At 41.1% G+C, this 19,871-nt stretch overlaps 2 protein-coding genes across 3 annotated transcripts in view; both read right to left on the bottom strand.

Annotated features, from left to right (window-relative positions):
* The window catches only part of LOC143300271 (putative carbonic anhydrase 1), a 28,156-nt gene extending 23,461 nt beyond the window's left edge, over nt 1–4,695 (bottom strand). Inside the window, exons 1-4 of the mRNA XM_076613866.1 lie at nt 4,482–4,695; nt 3,828–3,910; nt 3,030–3,177; nt 239–426 (exon numbers count right to left, since the gene is read on the bottom strand). Of these exons, the coding sequence (XP_076469981.1) occupies nt 239–426; nt 3,030–3,177; nt 3,828–3,910; nt 4,482–4,695 (633 nt within the window). The remainder of the gene's footprint in view (nt 1–238; nt 427–3,029; nt 3,178–3,827; nt 3,911–4,481) is intronic.
* Nucleotides 4,696–12,296: 7,601 nt separating this feature from the next.
* LOC143300347 (ubiquinone biosynthesis protein COQ9, mitochondrial-like) overlaps nt 12,297–19,871 on the bottom strand; it is a 15,033-nt gene continuing 7,458 nt past the window's right edge. For both annotated transcript variants that reach the window (XM_076613950.1, XM_076613951.1), the window contains exons 4-8: nt 19,544–19,685; nt 16,281–16,470; nt 15,057–15,212; nt 13,752–13,805; nt 12,297–13,122 (exon numbers count right to left, since the gene is read on the bottom strand). In XM_076613950.1, the coding sequence (XP_076470065.1) occupies nt 13,084–13,122; nt 13,752–13,805; nt 15,057–15,212; nt 16,281–16,470; nt 19,544–19,685 (581 nt within the window). In that variant the 3' untranslated portion in view covers nt 12,297–13,083. The remainder of the gene's footprint in view (nt 13,123–13,751; nt 13,806–15,056; nt 15,213–16,280; nt 16,471–19,543; nt 19,686–19,871) is intronic.

The following is a 19,871-nucleotide window of genomic DNA, read 5'->3' as shown; positions in this document are numbered from 1 at the left end:
GGCAGTAACTCTGAGTGCGTCCCATTTTTTTTTCTTGGGAACATGTAAAAATGAGTTCAGCAGACCCCAAAGAACAATTTAAGACAAATCTACATCATTCCCGGGGGTGATGGAGGCTGGGGGTGGGTGCACAGCAACCCCCTCGGCCTTGCGGACTAACACACACACACACACACACACACACACACACACACGCACGCGCACGCACACACACAATGCTTTCATACACGTTTCATACCTCGCCATCAAAAGCTTGGTTCTTTAGACTGTGTTCGGAGCCCCGCCTGCCCGCTATGCCGACATGGATTTTCACTGAAGACAGCACGTACAGCGAAGAACCGGGCACCGCGCACGTGAACGGAACATTCATCAGTAGCATTGGGTCGTCGTAGTCATAAGGGTCAACTCTGAATTCGGGATAATTGCCTGCATTGGCGGCAGAGCACGAGATGTTATTATTATTTTTTTTTTTTTACGTGGCAATCGATCCTTTTACATCGTGTTACTATTATTAAACAAGAAGCTCTATGAGCCTTACTACAATGTTAACAATGCAAAAAGTACATGTACCATGACTTCGATGATCATACACTGTGAACGGACATTTCCACACCCCAGAGAGAGAGAGAGAGAGAGAGAGAGAGAGAGAGAGAGAGAGAGAGAGAGAGGGAGGGAGAGAGAGAGAGAGACTCAAAGGACTAATGGACTCAAAGAATTTAATGTTAGAACCTCAGGCCTTTAAACATTTGAGGTTCACATGCACACACAAGGAAGAAAGAGAGAGAGAGAGAGAGAGAGAGAGAGAGAGAGAGAGAGAGAGAGAGACTCAAAGGACACTGTGAACAGACATTGCCACATCCCACAGACAGACAGACAGACAGACAGACAGACAGACAGACACACACACACACACAGACTCAAATGACTAATGGACTCAAATAATTTAATGTTAGACCTCCGGTCTGTAATAGTGTAAACATTTGAGGTGCACACGTACACACATGAGAGAGAGAGAGAGAGAGAGAGAGAGAGAGAGAGAGAGAGAGAGAGAGAGAGATGGGAGAGATAGTTTTTCATTTTATATGCCATGAAAGAGTGTCAAAAATTAACCATAGACAGCGCGTTATGCCTTGTATGACACACGCTCAGCTAACATAGATATATCATACCTTCTTTTAAGTAAGATTACCCTCACCTAAGTAATACATAATGCGCATCATGAAACATACATGCTTTTAACTGACATTTATACACCTAGATGATATATGATACACATCAATTGTCATACATGCTTGGTTAACAGCGCTCAGTTAAGTTATACACGTTGTCCAATGTTGTCGTGCTAAGATACACAAGATATAAGAATAGATCGGAGCTTAAACGAGAGAGAGAGAGAGAGAGAGAGAGAGAGAGAGAGAGAGAGAGGTGGCGTCGAATAGACATAAACAGACATGCACAGAGCTGACACAGACCTGTACTGAGATTTCAAAGACAAAGATAGAAAAAAATCATGAAAGGGACCAACAGTTCAGCTCAGTGGCTCAAGGAGGCGTCATTGCGTTCGGACAAATCCATATCTGCACATCTGCTAAACAGATGCCTGATGGAATCTCCCGTCGATCCGACGGATGAGTAGGCAGGCAGGCTTATCTGTCAGTGTGTCCTCATATGGGAGAAGGGGCCGATTCTGGATGCGCAGCACTTCCCACAGGTGTTGCAAGGGAAAACGTCTCCAGAAGTTGAGCCCTGCTTCCTTCGCTCACGCTTCTCATTAATGGCTAGCGTTCTCTTGTTTTCAAACGTCTTTGTGCCACTAGAGCCACAGCATCCTCCAACGAGAGCGGTCAAGGGCATCAGTTTCCCAGGAAGCGATTTCTATGTCACAGGCTTTGAGGTTTGTCTTCAAGGTGTCCTTGAAACGCTTGCAGGGTCTTCCAAATTCACGGTGGCCTCTTCCTACAGCTGGCCATACAAGAGCATCTTCGGGATCCTGCTGTCTGTCATGCGGACAACGTATCCTGTCCAGCGTAGCTGGCACTGGATCAGCAGGCTTTCGATGCTGGGCAGGCCGCTCCTCTCTAGGACCTGGAGGTTGGAGACCCTGTCTTGCTACTTTATGCCGAGGATCTCTCGTAGGCATCTCTGGTGAAACTGCTCGAGTTGTTGAATGTGACGGCGATATGTCGTCCATGTTTCACAGCAGTACAACAAGGTGGTCAGCACAACAGCTCTGTAGGTTTTGATTTTGGTGCTGAGCCTGATGCCTTTGTTGTTCCACAGCCTGTTGTTGAGTCTGCCAAAGGCGGAGCTGGCCTTGGCGATGCGCAGCGTCACTTCTGCATCAAGAGTTCCGTTCTCGGCGTTGCTGCATAGGGTGCTGCCCAGGTAGCAAAACTTGTCGACTGACTTGATCTCTGTGTCATCGATCTTGATTGCAGGTGGGGGAGGAGGCACTGGCGTTCTGTGAGCTAGCTGGTTGGCACATGGACTCGGTCTTGCTGAGGCTGATGGTGAGTCCAAAGCGCCTGCAGGAGGTTGAGAACCAGTCCATAATGAACTGCATGTCCTCATGGGTGTGTGCAGCAAGCGCGCAGTCATCAACAAAGAGGAACTCTCTCAAAAGTGCCTCAAACACCCTGGACCTGGCATGGAGTCGCCGCAAGTTGAAAAGTTTGCCATCTGGGCGAAACTGAATGTAAATGCCCCGGTCACAGCATAATAACCTAACGCGCTTAGTCAGGCCTTGGGGGAAAGCATTATAAAAATAGATAGATAGATAAATAAATAAATGCATGAATGAGAGAATGAATGAATAAGACCATATAAGAATGAATTAGTTGATAAATGAACAACTAAATAAATAAATGAATGAATGAAAGAAAGATTACTTAAATAAAAAGAAAAAAAATGAAAGAAATAAATATATAATAAATGAACAAATAAATAAATAAGTAAATGAATAGATTAAAAAAAAAATCGAATTAAGAAAAGGCAAGACCAGCCACATACAGACAGACAGAGAGGCACACCGTTGTTTTCAAAGACGCCGTAGAGCTGCTTGGTGATGTTGGTGTAGCTGGGCGCAGGGTGGGAGGTGCAGCTGGCCACGTGGACAGGAATGTTGATGGGGGACTGGTACTTTCCCTCACAGCACCGGCTGTTGCCCAGTCCCCATTTCTGTACATTTTGTCAGTCGTGCACAATACGATGCTGGGTTCTTAGTTGATTAAAAGTTTCAATCATGTGTGTGTGTGTTAGTGTGTTCGTGTATGTGTGTTAGTGTGTGCGCTAGTGTTAGTGTTAGTGTTAGTGTGATTGTGCGTGTTTATGTGTTAGTGTTAGTGTGTGTGTGTGTGCAGACTGCGTGTGGAATTAACGATGCGTGAAAGGAAATGTTAAGATATGCATGCGCATTATTCAAACACTCAGACATAACCATACCGAATTGAACAAGGCACAGACGCACGCGCGCGCGCGCGCACACACACACATACACAGACAAATGCAGCAGAGGCCTGCGTGTACATACACGTACTGAACCATGCATGCATGCATGCACACTCACTAATGGATATCCTACGCGAGCGCATGTGCTCGCACAGGCAGATAAATTCACACAATGGGCGCGCGCGCACACACACACACACACACTCTCTCTCTCTCTCTGTGACTGTATCTCTCTCTCTCTCTCTCTCTCTATATATATACCTTTTCTCATTCTCATTGTTCACGAGTTACGTTTACACATAAGAAAATAAATAGGCGTCCCAGCTGAAGGACATGAGTGGCCATACTAATGCAAGAAAAGGGCACGACAGTCCACTAACTTGATGAACGGTATCTTGCTTCTTGCCGATCACAGTCTTTGCCTTTCTGTTCAGAGCGTGCGCACAGCCCCAGTCGCCCGGTCCTGGCAACGCCAAACAACAACAGTTTAAGTCATGAATGATGACCTGTGATGTTATTGTTCTGTTGTTACATCTTATAGTTTTTACTATCTCTCTCCCTCTCTCCTCTCCCTCTACCTATATGTATATGTCAGAGCCTGTGAGCCAAGGTGAAGCTGTGAATGGGGCATTTAGGATGAGCAGTGTGGGGGGAAAGACCACTGAGTGAGCACGGTGAATGGGGGGTAGATGATGTAGAGACACAGACGCACAAAATTCAAAGAGACACACTAACGGAAGAGAGATGGAGAAAGACGAGAGTTCAAGATGAATACATTCTATACACGTACACATACGCAAACGCATCCACACACGGGCACCCATGTTAACACACACATACCGCAGCAGCAGCAGCAACAACAACAATAACAACAGCATAACCATCAACAGCGTAATCAATATTCACCAGCGCAGCAACAACAACATTACCGCCACCACCGTCAACAGCCTAACATTATCAAGTCAACCAACGCCGTTCGCAACAGCAACAAAAGACCGACACCACTACCAACACGCAGACTGACCAGCTCTCACCGAGGCAGTTGTACGTGTCGTAATGAAAGCAGTAGTCCATAGTGGCATCACACTTCATGAATGAAGCGAAGTAGTCATAACCCTCCCCGCACAGGGGCTGACGGTCCACCGTGGGTGCCGATTCTTTCCCCTGGGCCGTGGCACGCCAGCAGGCCAGCATCCACACCTCCGCCACCACCATGACGTAGCTTCCGCTCCACACACCGTACTTCATGACCGAGTTTAGGTTTTTCCCACTTCTTTTGGGTTTTGTTTCAGTCGTAGTCGTTTCCCCAGCCCGTTTTGTGGTTGATGAGGCAACGAGGGGAACAAAATTCAATGGAACAAACTAACGCCGGGGATAAAACGGACTTTGAAAGAAGACACACTCGAGAACTGACACACGCATACACTGACAAACACAATCAACAGGTACACACGGACACATGCGCACAAGCACAGACAGTCACTCAGAGAGAGAGAGAGAGAGAGAAGAGAGAGAGAGACAGACAGACAGAGAAACAGAGACAGGCAGACAGACACACGGAGAGAGACGAAGAGAGAGAGAGAGAGAGAGAGAGAGAGAGAGAGAGAGAAGGAGAGAGACAGGTACAGAGAACGTCGCACACATGGCTGCATTGTCACAGGCACAAAACAAACCATTCCCGAGAACGCAGAATTACATCTACGTGGTGCATATAGCCTGTGTGTGTATATATATGCATGCGTGCGCGAGTGTGTGTGCTAGCGTGCATGCTTGCGTTTGTGAGCTGTTGGTCCTGATTTAATCAACCTTTTTAATTGCCATTGTTTTAGACGAATGTGTGTTCGTATATGCGTGTGACCACATGATTTTAATGCGTCAGCAGTGAGAACTGTAACCTTGATCTTGAATGGTACGTCGCAGAATCCAGTTGACTGGCGTGAGTTTCGAACTTAACTCGTAGACAGTTCCTATTAAATCAGCAGCCAACTGATTCCTATCTGCACCCCCCTAACGCCTCAATCCCCCCTCACCCCGCCCCCGCAAAAAAACCCTTTTTTCAACTGGAAAGAAACAAACGGAGTCGCCAGTGCAACTGTAGTGTTCAAAAGAATAATGTGTATATATATAATAAAATAAATAAGTAATAATGAAAATAATCCTTATTATTCATCACACTGGAATTTCAAATTGCTGTTACTTTTTACCTGTTCAAGGAGATTTTCGAAGGTGTTGACACACTTAGTTCTCTTAATATGCAAAGGTAGTTCATTCCATTATGGTACAGTTCTATGGCTGAAACCTTTTTTTTTTCTCTAATGACAGTCTTTGAAATTGAATATTTGATAGTTTGTCGGTGGCATTCCTTGTTATATTTGAGAAAGTTTTTTTTTATTTTATTATTATTTTTTTTTAATGCCTCTTGGTCTAATTCATCTAGTTCACAAGAAAAATATATAGGCATCCCGGCTGAAGTGTCGACATGAGTGGCCATACTAAGTATACACGACAAAAGGCACGCCAGTCCACAGACTTGATGAACGGTATCTTTCATCCTGCCGGTCACAGTCCTCGGGATGTTATTGTTCATAGCAAAATTCAATGAAAAAAAAAAAAAAAAAAAAAAAAAATCACGGGATAAAACAGAGTTGAAAGAAGACAAGCCCGAGAACTGACACAAACATACACTGACAAACAATGAACAGGAACACACGGACACATACGTATATGCTTATGACATGTGCATACACGCACAGACAGGCACTCTGAGACACAGACAGAATGACTGCGACAGAGGGAGAGAGACTGAGACAGAGACGGACTGGGATGTGATCCAACCGTTTTAAATCCCAATGTAACTTACCGTGGGAAAAGACGTGGTGCGAGGATGAAGAGAAAGGACGGTTTCCTGTTCTATTCAATCAGAGAAGAGGACAAAAGTGCTGACTGGTCAGCCTACGCGGCACAGACCAGTCAGCCGCTTCTTCTCCCAGCACTCAGCTTTGCAGCTTAGATTTACGTCACAAGGATGACGTCAAATCTTCAAAGAATACGTCATTTAGGCTTTACTTGTGCAACTGGGTAATCCTTAGTACTAACCAATAATAAAATGATTATGTAATAGGGCTCTGAACATTTTGGGCTGTGTATGTCTTTCAAATCACTCAAAACGCTTCACGGTAACAAGTCAGTCAGACGCACTGCGCACAACACATGCAAACAAACACGCGCGCACGCACACAAACGTGCACATGCACACACATACACACACAAAATATCAAAAATAAGTGAAATTATATATTCCCTATGTGTGCGCATTTCTTCGCAGGAAGAGACAGTCCGTCATCAGCAAGGCACACGGGCACTGGGTGGAGAGCGAGAAGAAACAATGGTCAGTGATGCACTCGCACAAACAGACTCAAAGTCAACCACGCAAACAGACACAAAAATCACCCAACAGACATACACAGACGCAATAAAGCAGGGTCCAAAACACAAACAATAAAATCCGCCGAAGTCACAAAGACTCCCAACAAAGAAAAACAAAACACCGATTACAAAAACAAAACAGAACGAGAGTAAGGCAAATGACGTCAAAAATAACAAACATGACGATCTCGAGACAAATTACGCAACACCGTCTTCTTCCTCAATTCAATCTGGCAAAGAATCAGACCTTCCAACAGCTGTAATCCTTCATGATTCCGTCTTGAATGGCATACAACCGAAACGACTTGGACAGTCCTACGGGATGAAAGCTCTGTGTCAAGGCTTTCACCACCGATGAGTTGGAGCAAAAATTGGATTCCGCCACATCAAAAGAAAACCAGTCACCCGATGCGATCCTGATCCATTGTGAAATAAATGATATCAAAGCAAAAGACGCAACCACAGCAAACAATTCCCTCATCACATCAGCAAAGAACATTTCTCGCACCTTGCCAAACGCCAAAATAGTTGTCAGCAAAATAGTTCCCACAATTGAAAGAAAAAAAAACACAACAACAAGAAAACAAAAGAAACCTCTTCAATGCCATCTTATCTAACAACTTGCAAGACAACAATGAAATATCAATTGTATCAAATGATAACTTGAAAACCAATTATAACTACATGAAAGACTCGGTCCACTCCAACCAGAGAGGAACCAGTGTTCTTGCGGGTAACATCGGCAGACACCTGCGGGACCTCTTCTGGAAGCCCCCACGACGACCGGCAAGGCCAAGGCGCAACGTGATGACCTCGAGACCCCAGCATCCCTCCCGCTACAGCCACCTGCACTTCGCTGAACATTATAACCCCTGGTGGAACCGCTACGAAACATTGTATAATTACTAATGAAAATGACATCCTGCTTATTATAGTTCGTCAAATATGTGTGATCACATGAACTCTGACAGCACCGATCCCTGTTGGTGAACGACCAGTCAATTTGTGTCGATCCATTTCACATTTGATTACGTGAACGCTGTCCGAAACTTCACTAACTTTATTATTTTTTTCCCCTGTTTATTCACATTTAGTATTTCTCTTCCACCCATCATCCATTAACAAAAACACTTAAAAATTATTCACTTCATTCCGTATTTGTGATAGTTATTCTCATTATCACTATTAGACTAAACGAGAAGGTAAATGTGTGTATTCTTAAAACAAAGACATTTAAACTAATTAATGTATCATTAATTAAGAATAATGCACAAACAAACTAAAATACAAAGATTGAAACTCTTTCAACGGAATTGTAGATCTTTAGCAACAAATCTACCGTATTTAAAACATCATCTTGCCTCACAACAGTATGAAATCTTGATACTTCAGTTTGTAAATGTAACAACAACCAAACTACCCAATCTGATAAATTATTATTATCCCCCAGTTTACGAACAAGGGGGTACAAACGGAAAGACATATACCGCGACATACATTCGGGAAAAGGCCCAACACTCGGCTTATATCACAGATTGACATAAGTTTATATTTGGGCCAACAGCAAAGTGAGAGCTGTATTATCAATGGTTTCTCCAGTCAATGGAAAACCATTTACGGCTTAGTCTTTTGTGAAGGACTATGACTCTCAAACTAGGAGGCAAAATTGCACTGGCTCTTAGTGCTGCAGCCTTGTGGGCTAGTTGGCCTTTGGGAACCATCCCAACGCCGACTGTCCTAAAACCCTCTTGGCCGAGAGAGTGGGGATGTACTTGGGCAAGACACTCTCCACTATAATAAAATTCTAGCCCAAATAGTCGGAACAGCAGTTGCCTCCTCTGCTGTTCTGATGGTCATAGTCGGACACGACTGACTATCATATATATATATATATATAATGTATGTATGTATGTATATATATATACACACATTCGGGAAGGGTTGGAATGCAGTATTTCCGCACCGCCATTTGCAAAACAATATCACTGATATCCATGGATGTGTAGTTACGATTAATTTCAACGCCACAAAGAACACAAGAATACATTTGGAGACTGTATCAGGCCGATCTTAACAGCCTTGGGCGATACATGTTTGAAAATGGATTATCATTGTCCACTGATAAAACCAATATGATGTTATTCAATCCTGGAAGCAACCCTGCTAAGCTACCAAATTTCAAACTACTTGGAGAACCTTTGCAACAAAGCTGACATGGAATGTTCATTTTGACTACATACTAACAAAAGTAAGAAAAGGTTTAAATCTCTTGAAGATCATTAGTAAACAGCCTTGGGGATGGATGTAAAAACATTAATTCACTTGTCTACAGCACCTATCAGATAAAAACTCACATATGATCGAGAAGTGTAGTTTAGTACTGAAAAAGTTACAAAGTTTAGATTGTAAAGCATATAAACTTGCTCTGGATGTACCTAGCCACACATCAAATTTGGAAACATACAGAGAAGCTGGAACTTACCAATTGACTATCATCAAGAATTTACAACATCAAAGTTTGTAATAAGAGATAGCACAAGTGAAAACTTTATTGGGGAGGAGTTGAAAATAATATCAGATACAGACTTTCCGAAAAGGGCCAGCTCTATATCATCTCAAATGACAATAGCAACATATACTTCTAACTTAACTGAAAGTTCAGAAATAGATCTAAAAAGTGTGGCAGCCACATATACTTCCATTCTTATACCATTATAGGAGACACAGAGACCAGCTTTTGATATAAACTATTGCAATCAGAAAAAGGAAGAAAATATTAATATTATGATAGTGAATGTAAAAACCCGCCTATATGAAAAGTATCAAAACCACCTTCAGGTGTTTACAGATGGTTCAGTGCTTGAAAATGAAAACACGGGTAATAATAATGGAGTCTCCCGTCGGACCGACGGACGAGTAGGCAGGCAGGCTTATCTGTCAGTGTGTCCTCATATGGGAGAAGAGGCTGATTCTGGATGCGCAGCACTTCCCACAGGTGTTGCAAGGGAAAACGTCTCCAGAAGTTGAGCCCTGCTTCCTTCGCTCACGCTTCTCCTTAATGGCCAGCGTTCTCTTGTTTTCAAACGTCTTTGTGCCACTAGAGCCCTGCATCCTTCAGCGAGAGCGGTCAAGGGCATCAGTTTCCCAGGAAGCGATTTCTATGTCACAGGCTTTGAGGTTTGTCTTCAAGGTGTCCTTGAAACGCTTGCAGGGTCTTGGTGGCCTTCCTTCAACTGGCCATACAAGAGCATCTTCGGGATCCTGCTGTCTGTCATGCGGACAACATATCCTGTCCAGCATAGCTGGCACTGGATCAGCAGGCTTTTGATGCTGGGCAGGCCGCTCCTCTCTAGGACCTGGAGGTTTGAGACCCTGTCTTGCTACTTTATGCCGAGGATAATTCGTAGGCATCTCTGGTGAAACTGCTCGAGTTGTTGAATGTGACGGCGATACGTCGTCCATGTTTCACAGCAGTACAACAAGGTGGTCAGCACAACAGCTCTGTAGGTTTTGGTTTTGGTGCTGAGCTTGATGCCTTTGTTATTCCAAAGCCTGTTGTTGAGTCTGCCAAAGGCGGAGCTGGCCTTGGCAATGCGCTGCGTCATTTCTGCATCAAGGGCTCCGTTGCTGCATAGGGTGCTGCTCATGTAGCAAAACTTGTCAGTTATGTCAGTTGACTTGATATGTGTCATCGATCTTGATTTCCGGGGGGGGGATGGGGGGTGGGGGGGGAGGCACTGGCGTTCTGTGAGCTAGCTGGTTGGTACATGGACTTGGTCTTGCTGAGGCTGATGTGTGCCTGACCAGCACAGGTGACTTTTTTTTAGTGAAGAGGAGTTGTGCAGTCCCTTCCCCACTCTCTCGCCTACCGACGCTCACATTCCCACAGGTGCAGATACTGCCACGTGTAGGACGGCCTCGGCAGGTGCAGGTTTTTTCTTTGGAGTTCCGTCTCCTAGGAGGACTTCCAGCCAAGGATAAGAGCTCCACCTGCCCTTTGGTCATCCTCTTCCGCCTTCACAGCCGTTGGTGAAGGTTTCCTCCTCCGGCTGGTCTGCCGTTGGGCGACTTCACATGCGGCAGGTAGTACTGGGTTACATGGTACCAGTAGCAAGGGCTATGCCCCTGACCGAAAACAAGGGTAGAGCTTTTGTAATTCCAGCACTTAAAATTGAAAGGGCAGTCTATATTGGAAGTAAGCTATCTATATTTACAGCTGAACTAGTGGCTGTAATGCTTGCAATGGAATATCTGATAAACCTCCCTTTAACTATTTTCAGAGCAGTTTTATTGGTAGACTCAAAATCATTCTTACACATATTAGAATCGTTTGATATAAAAACTGAACCTGACCTTATTTTTGAAATATATTATTTATTGCACATTCTATCAGCCAAAGGCACAACCACAGAATTTTGCTGGGTACCCTCTCACATTGGTATAAAAGGAAATGAAATGGCCGACAGAGCAGCAAAAAAGGGTGCACAAAGAAAAGAGAAATCATTTGAAATAGTTATCCAACAATCAGTTTCAGAATGTTACAGACTTTTTGAGTCTTCAATATGGAACAGACGTCAGGCTAGTGCTGATGACAGATTTAATACTGAAAGGACAAGGAGTTTACAACTGAAATTAACCAATGTAAATTGATGGATTTCCCGTCATACTATCATAGACTAGAAACCTCTTTGGTATCCCGTATAAGACTGAATGCTTTCAAGACATAGTTTGGCAAAAAACGTTTATTGTGTATGTGTGAACAAATCACATGAAATCATATTTTGTTTCGGTGCCAAAGTCAATACCTTTCTTTTATATAATAACAATAATAATAATAAATGCAGGTTTATATAGCTCAGTACTCTCATCTAAGATGGGGCTCACCGCACTTTACAATAAAATATACAAATTTAAGACTAAGTGACATAAAACATATATAGCTGTATGTATTGTTATATGATTGTAATATGGCTTGTGCAATTTGAGGCTGACTTGTACAGTTCAGTCTTTGACACACATATGATGATGACCAGAGAAGCAGGAAAGTATCACCCAAGATTGTGTTTATATTAAAAATACAAAGAAAGATCTGACCAAGAATAAAGCCTTGGGGTACACAAGAGAGATTTATAACTGAAGATGGAGACAACCTGTTTCTTTTTGCCAGGAATCATTCTAAACACTTTTGTGTCTCTGCATGCACAAGAATTTGTGTGTGAGTGTGTGCTTTCCTTTACTTCACATACAAAGTAAGAGAAATCTGGTTACCTTTCAACAGAGCAGAAATCAACAATTGAAATGACAAATATCTGGACAGACAGAATCTGCACAACCTCAAATAAAACAGATGAAAAAGGAGAAAGAAATCAAAGGACATACATCACCAAGTCCATATACAATATAACAGTTCTCTTCTGCTGAAGCAATGTCAAAAATGAAAGTTTATTTATACAATATGTCAAACATGTACATGATATCAAAGCATTTTAAAGTTAAAATGAACAAAGATGAACAAAGATACATCCAATCCCATATCTAAATCATAACAAAATCTCAGTGAAGTTACACACAGAGATTAAGGGAGAAGAAGAGAAAAGCTCTGGGAGCTTTAGAAGAGGGAAAAAGAGGTAGATAGACAATCAGAAACAGAAAGAAAGAAAGAAAGAAAAAAAAAAGGAAAAAGCACCATACCACTCTGAACAGCATTAATGTTCCTTTCATTTTATATCGATGCCAAAGTGCCTACTATGTTTGTATCAAAAAAGGCAGGACATATAAGTTCTGTTATCACTAAACTTCACTTGTTCCATGGCTGAAGTTTTCCAAATGCACAATCATGATTCAAACACTGAGGGAAATGTGTCACAAGATTCCGCTGAAAGGAAAATTCTTCAACTCTATTTTGTTTTTCTTTCTGTTTTCTTTCAATAATCCAAAATCTTCACACACATTTACTATTATTTTTTCCCCCCATTGGCAAACAGACCACCAAACTGATTGCTTCAACATTCTGGCAAAAAACATTCTGAGATGTGAGTTTGGAAGGATTCAGAATATTCTGCCAACTAAGCACTAGACCAAACAACATTGATGTTTAACACAGGAGCTTCAGGGGATGGGTTTAAAGTTGTTAACAGACAGCACTATGACAAACACACCTGGACAGGTGTGAATATCTTGTTCCTTAGGGTGTTTGAGGTAACGTCCTTACTATCTGTTCCTTGGGTTCATTCCTAGGATGTTTCTTCCCTGAAACAAACATGGGCAAACTCACATAAAAACAGAGGCATGTGCATACAAGAACTCACATGAAAATACATGGATAACACATACTTTTTGCACTCCACACTGGAGTATAACGTATCATAAGTCTGACAAAACATATAAGTTCTTTGAAACAAACTGCTGATCAGAAAAAAAAAATCAAAACATTTAGATCCCCAATGAGTCCGGCTGCTGGGGCACTTTACCATATGTCTTATTCTTTCCTGCTTTTTCTGTTCATTGGAGATTTTTTAACATCACCATGTCATGTTTGTGCACACATTAAGTTTTGTCAGTATGCCTGCCTTAATTGTTATCTTGACAGCACAATCTACCAAACATGGTCACAGCTATTTATGGAATCCCAAATACATACAATTAAATATCCATTCATGTCTGAGCACCTTTAATTTTTTTAATTTTATATGTTTAAAGGAAATTTAAAAAATACAAACAATGTTCATGCACTTACATATATTCAAATATAAAACACACTTGTAAACATACACATTTACACATGCACAAGTATCCACACAAATTCTACTGGTCAAGACATGGATCATAAATATATAAATATGGCACATAAATACAAAAAGGAAACAAAAGAATATTACCATTATACACATGCCCCAGACACCTTCTGACATCGCAGAACCCATCTGAGATGCCTGCAGAAAACAAAAGACAAAACAGTTTCCTGTCACAGTTTACCCAGGAAAACAACCAAACCATCTACAACATGTATGTTGCTTTGAATATCAACCATAAATAGTACCCTAATTCATACTCTCAACACTGTATACCTGAAATGTAAAACATGTCACACACAAAAACACATACACACATACAAACACACAATTTTCACACACTTTACAAATGACTATTTCACATCGCTGTCTTTTTTGTTTCTTATCAAATATTTCTAGCAGAAAATGAGATTTTTCAAGAATGTATGCATGCATAAAAATACCCCACCCCAAATCTCTCTCTCTCTCTCAAAAAACATACCATAATTTTTGGCCAATATGGCGCTACTTTTTAATTTTTATTTTTTTTAACTCAGATCTGACCCCTGCGTCTTATCCGCTGTATGCGCCCTATCTGTGTCTGAAAAATAGTCTGACAACCATGTGAGGCCACCTGACAACAAACTAATGTATGACATCGTTGATCACAATAAACGCTCACAATCGCGCTGAACAGCAACACTTCGGTCTTACCACTGTTCGATTCCACATGGTTCATGTTCACCATGGAATCAAACTGAAACCAACTCACATACTTCACAAATTTCAACTGAACATGATTGCAGTTTGCTCTTAGGCCATGAAAAAAAGAGCTGTGTCTGAGTTGGGGATGAATTTGCAGTGTGAAAGTAGAGAAATCAGCTGTGAACCGATTGTTTTTCGAAAGCAAAACACAAAGCAAATGGCGAACAGGACTGAAAAGTTAGGCTTGTAGACTGGATTCTGATTGAACAAGTTAATGATCTGGGGCTTTACAACACTGTATATTTCACTGAAGGCTGTTAGATTGTAATAACATTTTTTTTTCATTACCAAAAATGGGTAAAACAAGGAATGCAGCAGAGCAGACAAACAAGCAACACAGCTGAGTCAACAAGCAGACAAAAGCAAGTCTGATTCCAATCCAGTTTTCCGAAGATGACGTCACAACTCAAAAAACATCTGCTGTTAGCAGAGACAAAATGAGGACTTTCACTTTACAGCAGATGCGGCTTATCAGATGTGGGCACCTTATACAAGTTCAAATCAACTTTTTTCTTTAAAATCAGGGAGTGCGCCTTATGCACTGCAGCACCTTTATAGGCCGAAAATTACAGTAATCATCATGTATACACATGCATAACACACATGTCAAATGCTTTCTGACTTCCTCAATCTCACAGTGACACTCACACTTCTGGCGGCTTTGCCCACTGTCTGCACATCCTGCAGGCGCCGGTCCATGAAGGCCCAGGTGTTGGCGTTGTCCTCTGACCGGTCCTGCAGCAGGTAGATCTCTGTTGCCTTGTACACCCCGGCCAGACTGGCTCGCTTTGTGTACCAGTCAAACTGACCCAACACAACATCATGAAGACACACTGAGCACATTCAGATGCAATCAGTTCCCTTGATTCATATAATATCTTTGTGCTGATAAAAAAACAACAACAACCCCAAACGCCCCCTCCAAAAAAAACAGAAAGAAAAAAAGAAAGGAAAAACCCCCACCTCATTTCAAAAGTAATGTAAGATACTAAGAATGCCAAAAAAGTCACAAAATCAAGAGCACAGATCTGAAATCAATTCAGCCTCAATCAGCTTTGCAGTCAAATCAAATAAAAAAATATTTGCTTTCATGAAGAAATGAAAGAATATCTCAGATCAGTATCATGGAATTGGGTCTTCATCATATAAAAACAAGGTTAAATGTCCCATAGCCTTTTAAGGCAATCAGGGCAGTGAATTCACATCCACTTTGTCTAGGCTCAGAATAAGAATGGCGGGGCCCAGTCCTCTCCTTTCACCTTTTCAACCTTCCCCAATGGAAGCAAAGTGCCCATTCTCATCTGGGAGGTGTGAGGAAAATCAGAGTAAAGTGCCTTTCCCAAAGACATATCACCAGGCCTTGAACCCCGATCAGTGGTGGATCACTGGATTAGAATTCCAACATCAAATGATTCTGCCATGGCGCTTCCTTGGTCTTCATTGAGTCATCAGCAAAATCTTTGTTCCCCAATGCGTAGATCTCACCATTCAATGAAATGTTTAAAACAGAAAAACTCACAAGGCACACATCAAAAGAATCTGTTTCCATACCTTCCAGCTGTTATTTCATGACACAAAGCATGATACCATAACGGCTGATTACTGACCTTAACTTATATATTAACACTAAGTGCCACACCATGACGGCTGGTGACAGACCATTAACTTATATATAACACAAAGTGCTATGCCATGATGCTGTGACAGACCATAACTTCTTTACAACAACAAATGCTATTCAATGACGGCTAGTGACCAACCATAACTTACATACAACACTAAGCATTATGCAAGATAGCTGGTGACAGACCATAACTTCTATATTAACACTAAGCGTTATGCCATGACGGCTAGTCACAGACAGTGACTTACATCCACTGAGCGGTCCCCGGCGTAGTACCAAACATCATCCACCAGGTTGCGGAGGTTGGTCCAGGACTGCAGGGCATTCTGGGGTAGGGCCTGAATGGCCATGGCCTGGGGCCATGTGTCCAGGTAAGGCACTATCATCCGCAGGCGTGTCTCAAGGGCATCCCTGATGAACTCTCGAGTCCGCGGTTTTCTGCAGCAGTTCCAGGATATAAAAGAGGACACTGAGGGCTTTGAAGTAACCACCCCCCCCTTTTTTTTGTAAGTGACTTTGAAACTTTTGTTGTGATTTTATAACAAATTTTAGACCTGACAGCAAATGAAACATTATTGCTTTTTGATTGATTTTTAGAATGTCTGATAAGTTCTATTAAATCATAGGACTAATTTTGCTTTTGGAACCACAAACGGTTTAACCCAATTGGTTTGAGTAACATTTCATCAAGGTTTAACAAGACTGGCACTTAAATGCAGTTTTCTTAAATTAAAGTATGCCAAGTATAACAATATGTTTGCTGCTTGCTTTGATCTACTTGCTTGTTTCCTGCCAATTTTTGTTGTTGTTGTTCAACACCAATGTGCTAAGACGGCTTTTGTGTATCATTGTATATTCAGATTTTTCTTTTCTGTGGATTGGTTGCATAGTTGTTATAAAAACATATCAGAAACGTAACAAAGAATGCAGTGGTTCATTGCACATGCAACGCATTCGTAAGAAAATATTTATTTATTGTTACACTTTTAATATATATTTCATATAACTATAAAGATATCCCAATCATCTCAAAACAACAAAATGGTGAGAATGCATAGAAAGTAATCTGAACACACATTCACCCACATCACAAGCAACTACGAGATGCTGAAGAGTTACATTCAACATGTTTTCTTCTCCAAATGTATCATTTCCACTCACCCTTTATTCAATTGTTTTTATTTATTTAGCTGATGATGTCATTCTTGAAAAAATGAAACATGAATAACGTGACTGCACATTTAATTTTTTTTACACATCTGATGTGTGGAATGAAATGATTATGACACATACCAGACATGATTTCTCTGAATTGTGCTTGAAAGGTAGGATACAGAGAGATCAGCAAAGATGCTGGAAATCATTAAAAAAAAAAAAAAAAAAAAATCCTTCCATACAACTAAAATGTTGGAGACTGAACTACAGTCAAATGATCAATAGGAAAAGATGTCAAAACCAGAGATACTCCTAAAAAGCTGTTACTCTAGTTAAATTAATAGCTTCTCTTTTGTAAAGTTCATTAAGAAAATTTCTTTAATGTACTTTTATTCATTCCAAATATTCACCTTCGATGCCACCCTCAATATACCCTGTTCCCCCCAACTTATCAAACATCTCTCCCCCTCCTCTCCTTCCTTTCTTATCTACTTACTTTTAATGGTAACACTGAAATATGAAAATTAATATTTTAATGAAATACAAAAAATAACACAATACTTTAATAAAACGTTATACTCAACAAAATACAAAAAACAAAATACTTTAACCCCTAGGCTGCCTATATGACAAGATAACTCGTCATGGAAAGCATGTATGCTTCGCTGCCACAATGACGAGATAACTCGTCATCGAAATATTCGGACTTTTCCATGCTTTGCATTCAGTTCGTTGACAAAAATGCTGGTAGATTTAGCTTGGGGAATCTTTCTAGATTCTATTCATAGCTAGAAACACCATCTGCATCATAAGGCAGTCCTTTATTTGAACGTTTTGGTTGGGTTACTGGCCGCAGTCTTTGCCTGGCTCCTCTCCTCGCTCGCTCAGCAAAATCTCGGACTGACTCCGTACTCAAGACATGCGCTCGTGGCGAACTAAATCAACCAAGATTACTTTCTTTAGCTGATGCTCAGAAAGAATTGGAGCATAAATTCGAAGGAGAAGACAGTGGTGAACATTTATAGGACGATTTGATAGAAAATAAAGGGAGCAATCAAGAGAGTGGCCAAGATGCGACTATCAGTGAGTGATGCCGGCTGTTCAACTCTAGCAGACGACAGGTCACCGAATTTTTAGCAGGACACCGTATGAGCTATTTTCTTGGCACTCAGCCAATGCGGTCTGATGAGAACTGGATGAAGTGACCGTGTGAGAGGAGTGAAGAGGAGGGGGGTGGAGACTGAGGGGGCGTGGCCTCACATCCATATTATTACTTGCAGAAGTCACAATGCATCTATTTCTTTTTCAGTTTTTTTATATTGTGGTTGTTCTAGTATGATTTTGTGTGTGCAGATGTCCATTTGTCCAGAAAATGATACTTTTGTGCAAATTACCTGACTAATGTTTGTAATGAACAAGTTGAAAATGTGACAAAAAACAAACCACTGATTTCAAAACAACAGCATGTCACTTAAAATATATAAAATGGGAAAACATCATGTGGTTTGTATTCTTTATTCATTTCCCTTTCAGAAAATGTATACTTTTATGGGTCTTTCTCCAATAACAAAGAGCACAGAATTTTTTGAAAGTTTATACCCGTTTTTTGGGAAAAAACCCTGGCAAATAGATTTCACTTAAATCTTATTTTCCTGGCAGCGAAAGGGTTAACAAAAAGTCTACAATCACCAAAATCTATGATAGGAAGTTAAACAAAAATTCCTCCTCCTCCTGCTAACAAATCTAAACCATTCTCACCCATGACCACACCAAGCAAACAATCACAGAGACCATGTGTGTGTGTGTGTGTGTGTGTGTGTGTGTGTGTGTGTGTGTGTGTGTGTGTGTGTGTGTGTGTGTGTGTGTGAATTGTCTACATATTTTTGCTCCTCCAATCTAAATCCAAAAATGATATGTATAAATGTTTCTATGGGGAATGTTTAGTGAGAACTGTTTAATCGCGTAATGGTGTAGTTTCTTTGTTTGCTTTATTTGTTTGTTAATCTGCGTGCGTGCGTGTGGATTCATATTGTCTATAATTTTGTTGTTGCTTTATTTGTTTGTTAATCTGCGTGCGTGCGTGCATGTATTCAAATTGACTATAATTTTGTTGTTGCTATTGTTATCCTTATTTCTTGTTTTAAACTTTTTTACATCTGATAAATTATTTGATTCATTTTATGACATGATCTCTTTTAACTGTCCTCTCTTACTTATGTTTCAAATGATTATGTATATGTTTGTGGAGGTGTTTGAGTGAATGCTTTCAGTGCTATTGTAAAGTGCACAGAGCTTCAAGAATATGCGCTATAGCAAGACATCTTAATAAATAAATAAATAAACACAAGACACCCACTCTTCTCCTTGCTGCTGGACTCTTTCAGCAAGAATTACTGCCAGGTCTTTGTTACATGTGGCATAGAAGAAATGCACCAGCTCTGCTCCCCCACGTGGAAACATGCCATGGGAGATTGTGGGGTACCCCTCAGTTTCTGCTCCTGGAAGATTACATCAAGTAATCCGTAATGTGAAAATGTACTGATGATCAAAATCATAATCATCATCGTCATTCACTTTGATACTTAAGTTTGTGAGTATTACTCAAAGAGGAAACATACTTCATTTTATGAAACTGAAAAATGTACATATTCAATTTATAAATACATCAGAACTACTCCCAAGTT

This window comes from Babylonia areolata, chromosome 26 (genome assembly GCF_041734735.1).
Source record: "Babylonia areolata isolate BAREFJ2019XMU chromosome 26, ASM4173473v1, whole genome shotgun sequence".
NCBI lineage: Eukaryota > Metazoa > Mollusca > Gastropoda > Neogastropoda > Buccinidae > Babylonia > Babylonia areolata.
The sequence above is the reverse complement of the archived record's forward strand: the minus strand, read 5'-3'. Positions and strand labels throughout refer to the sequence as shown.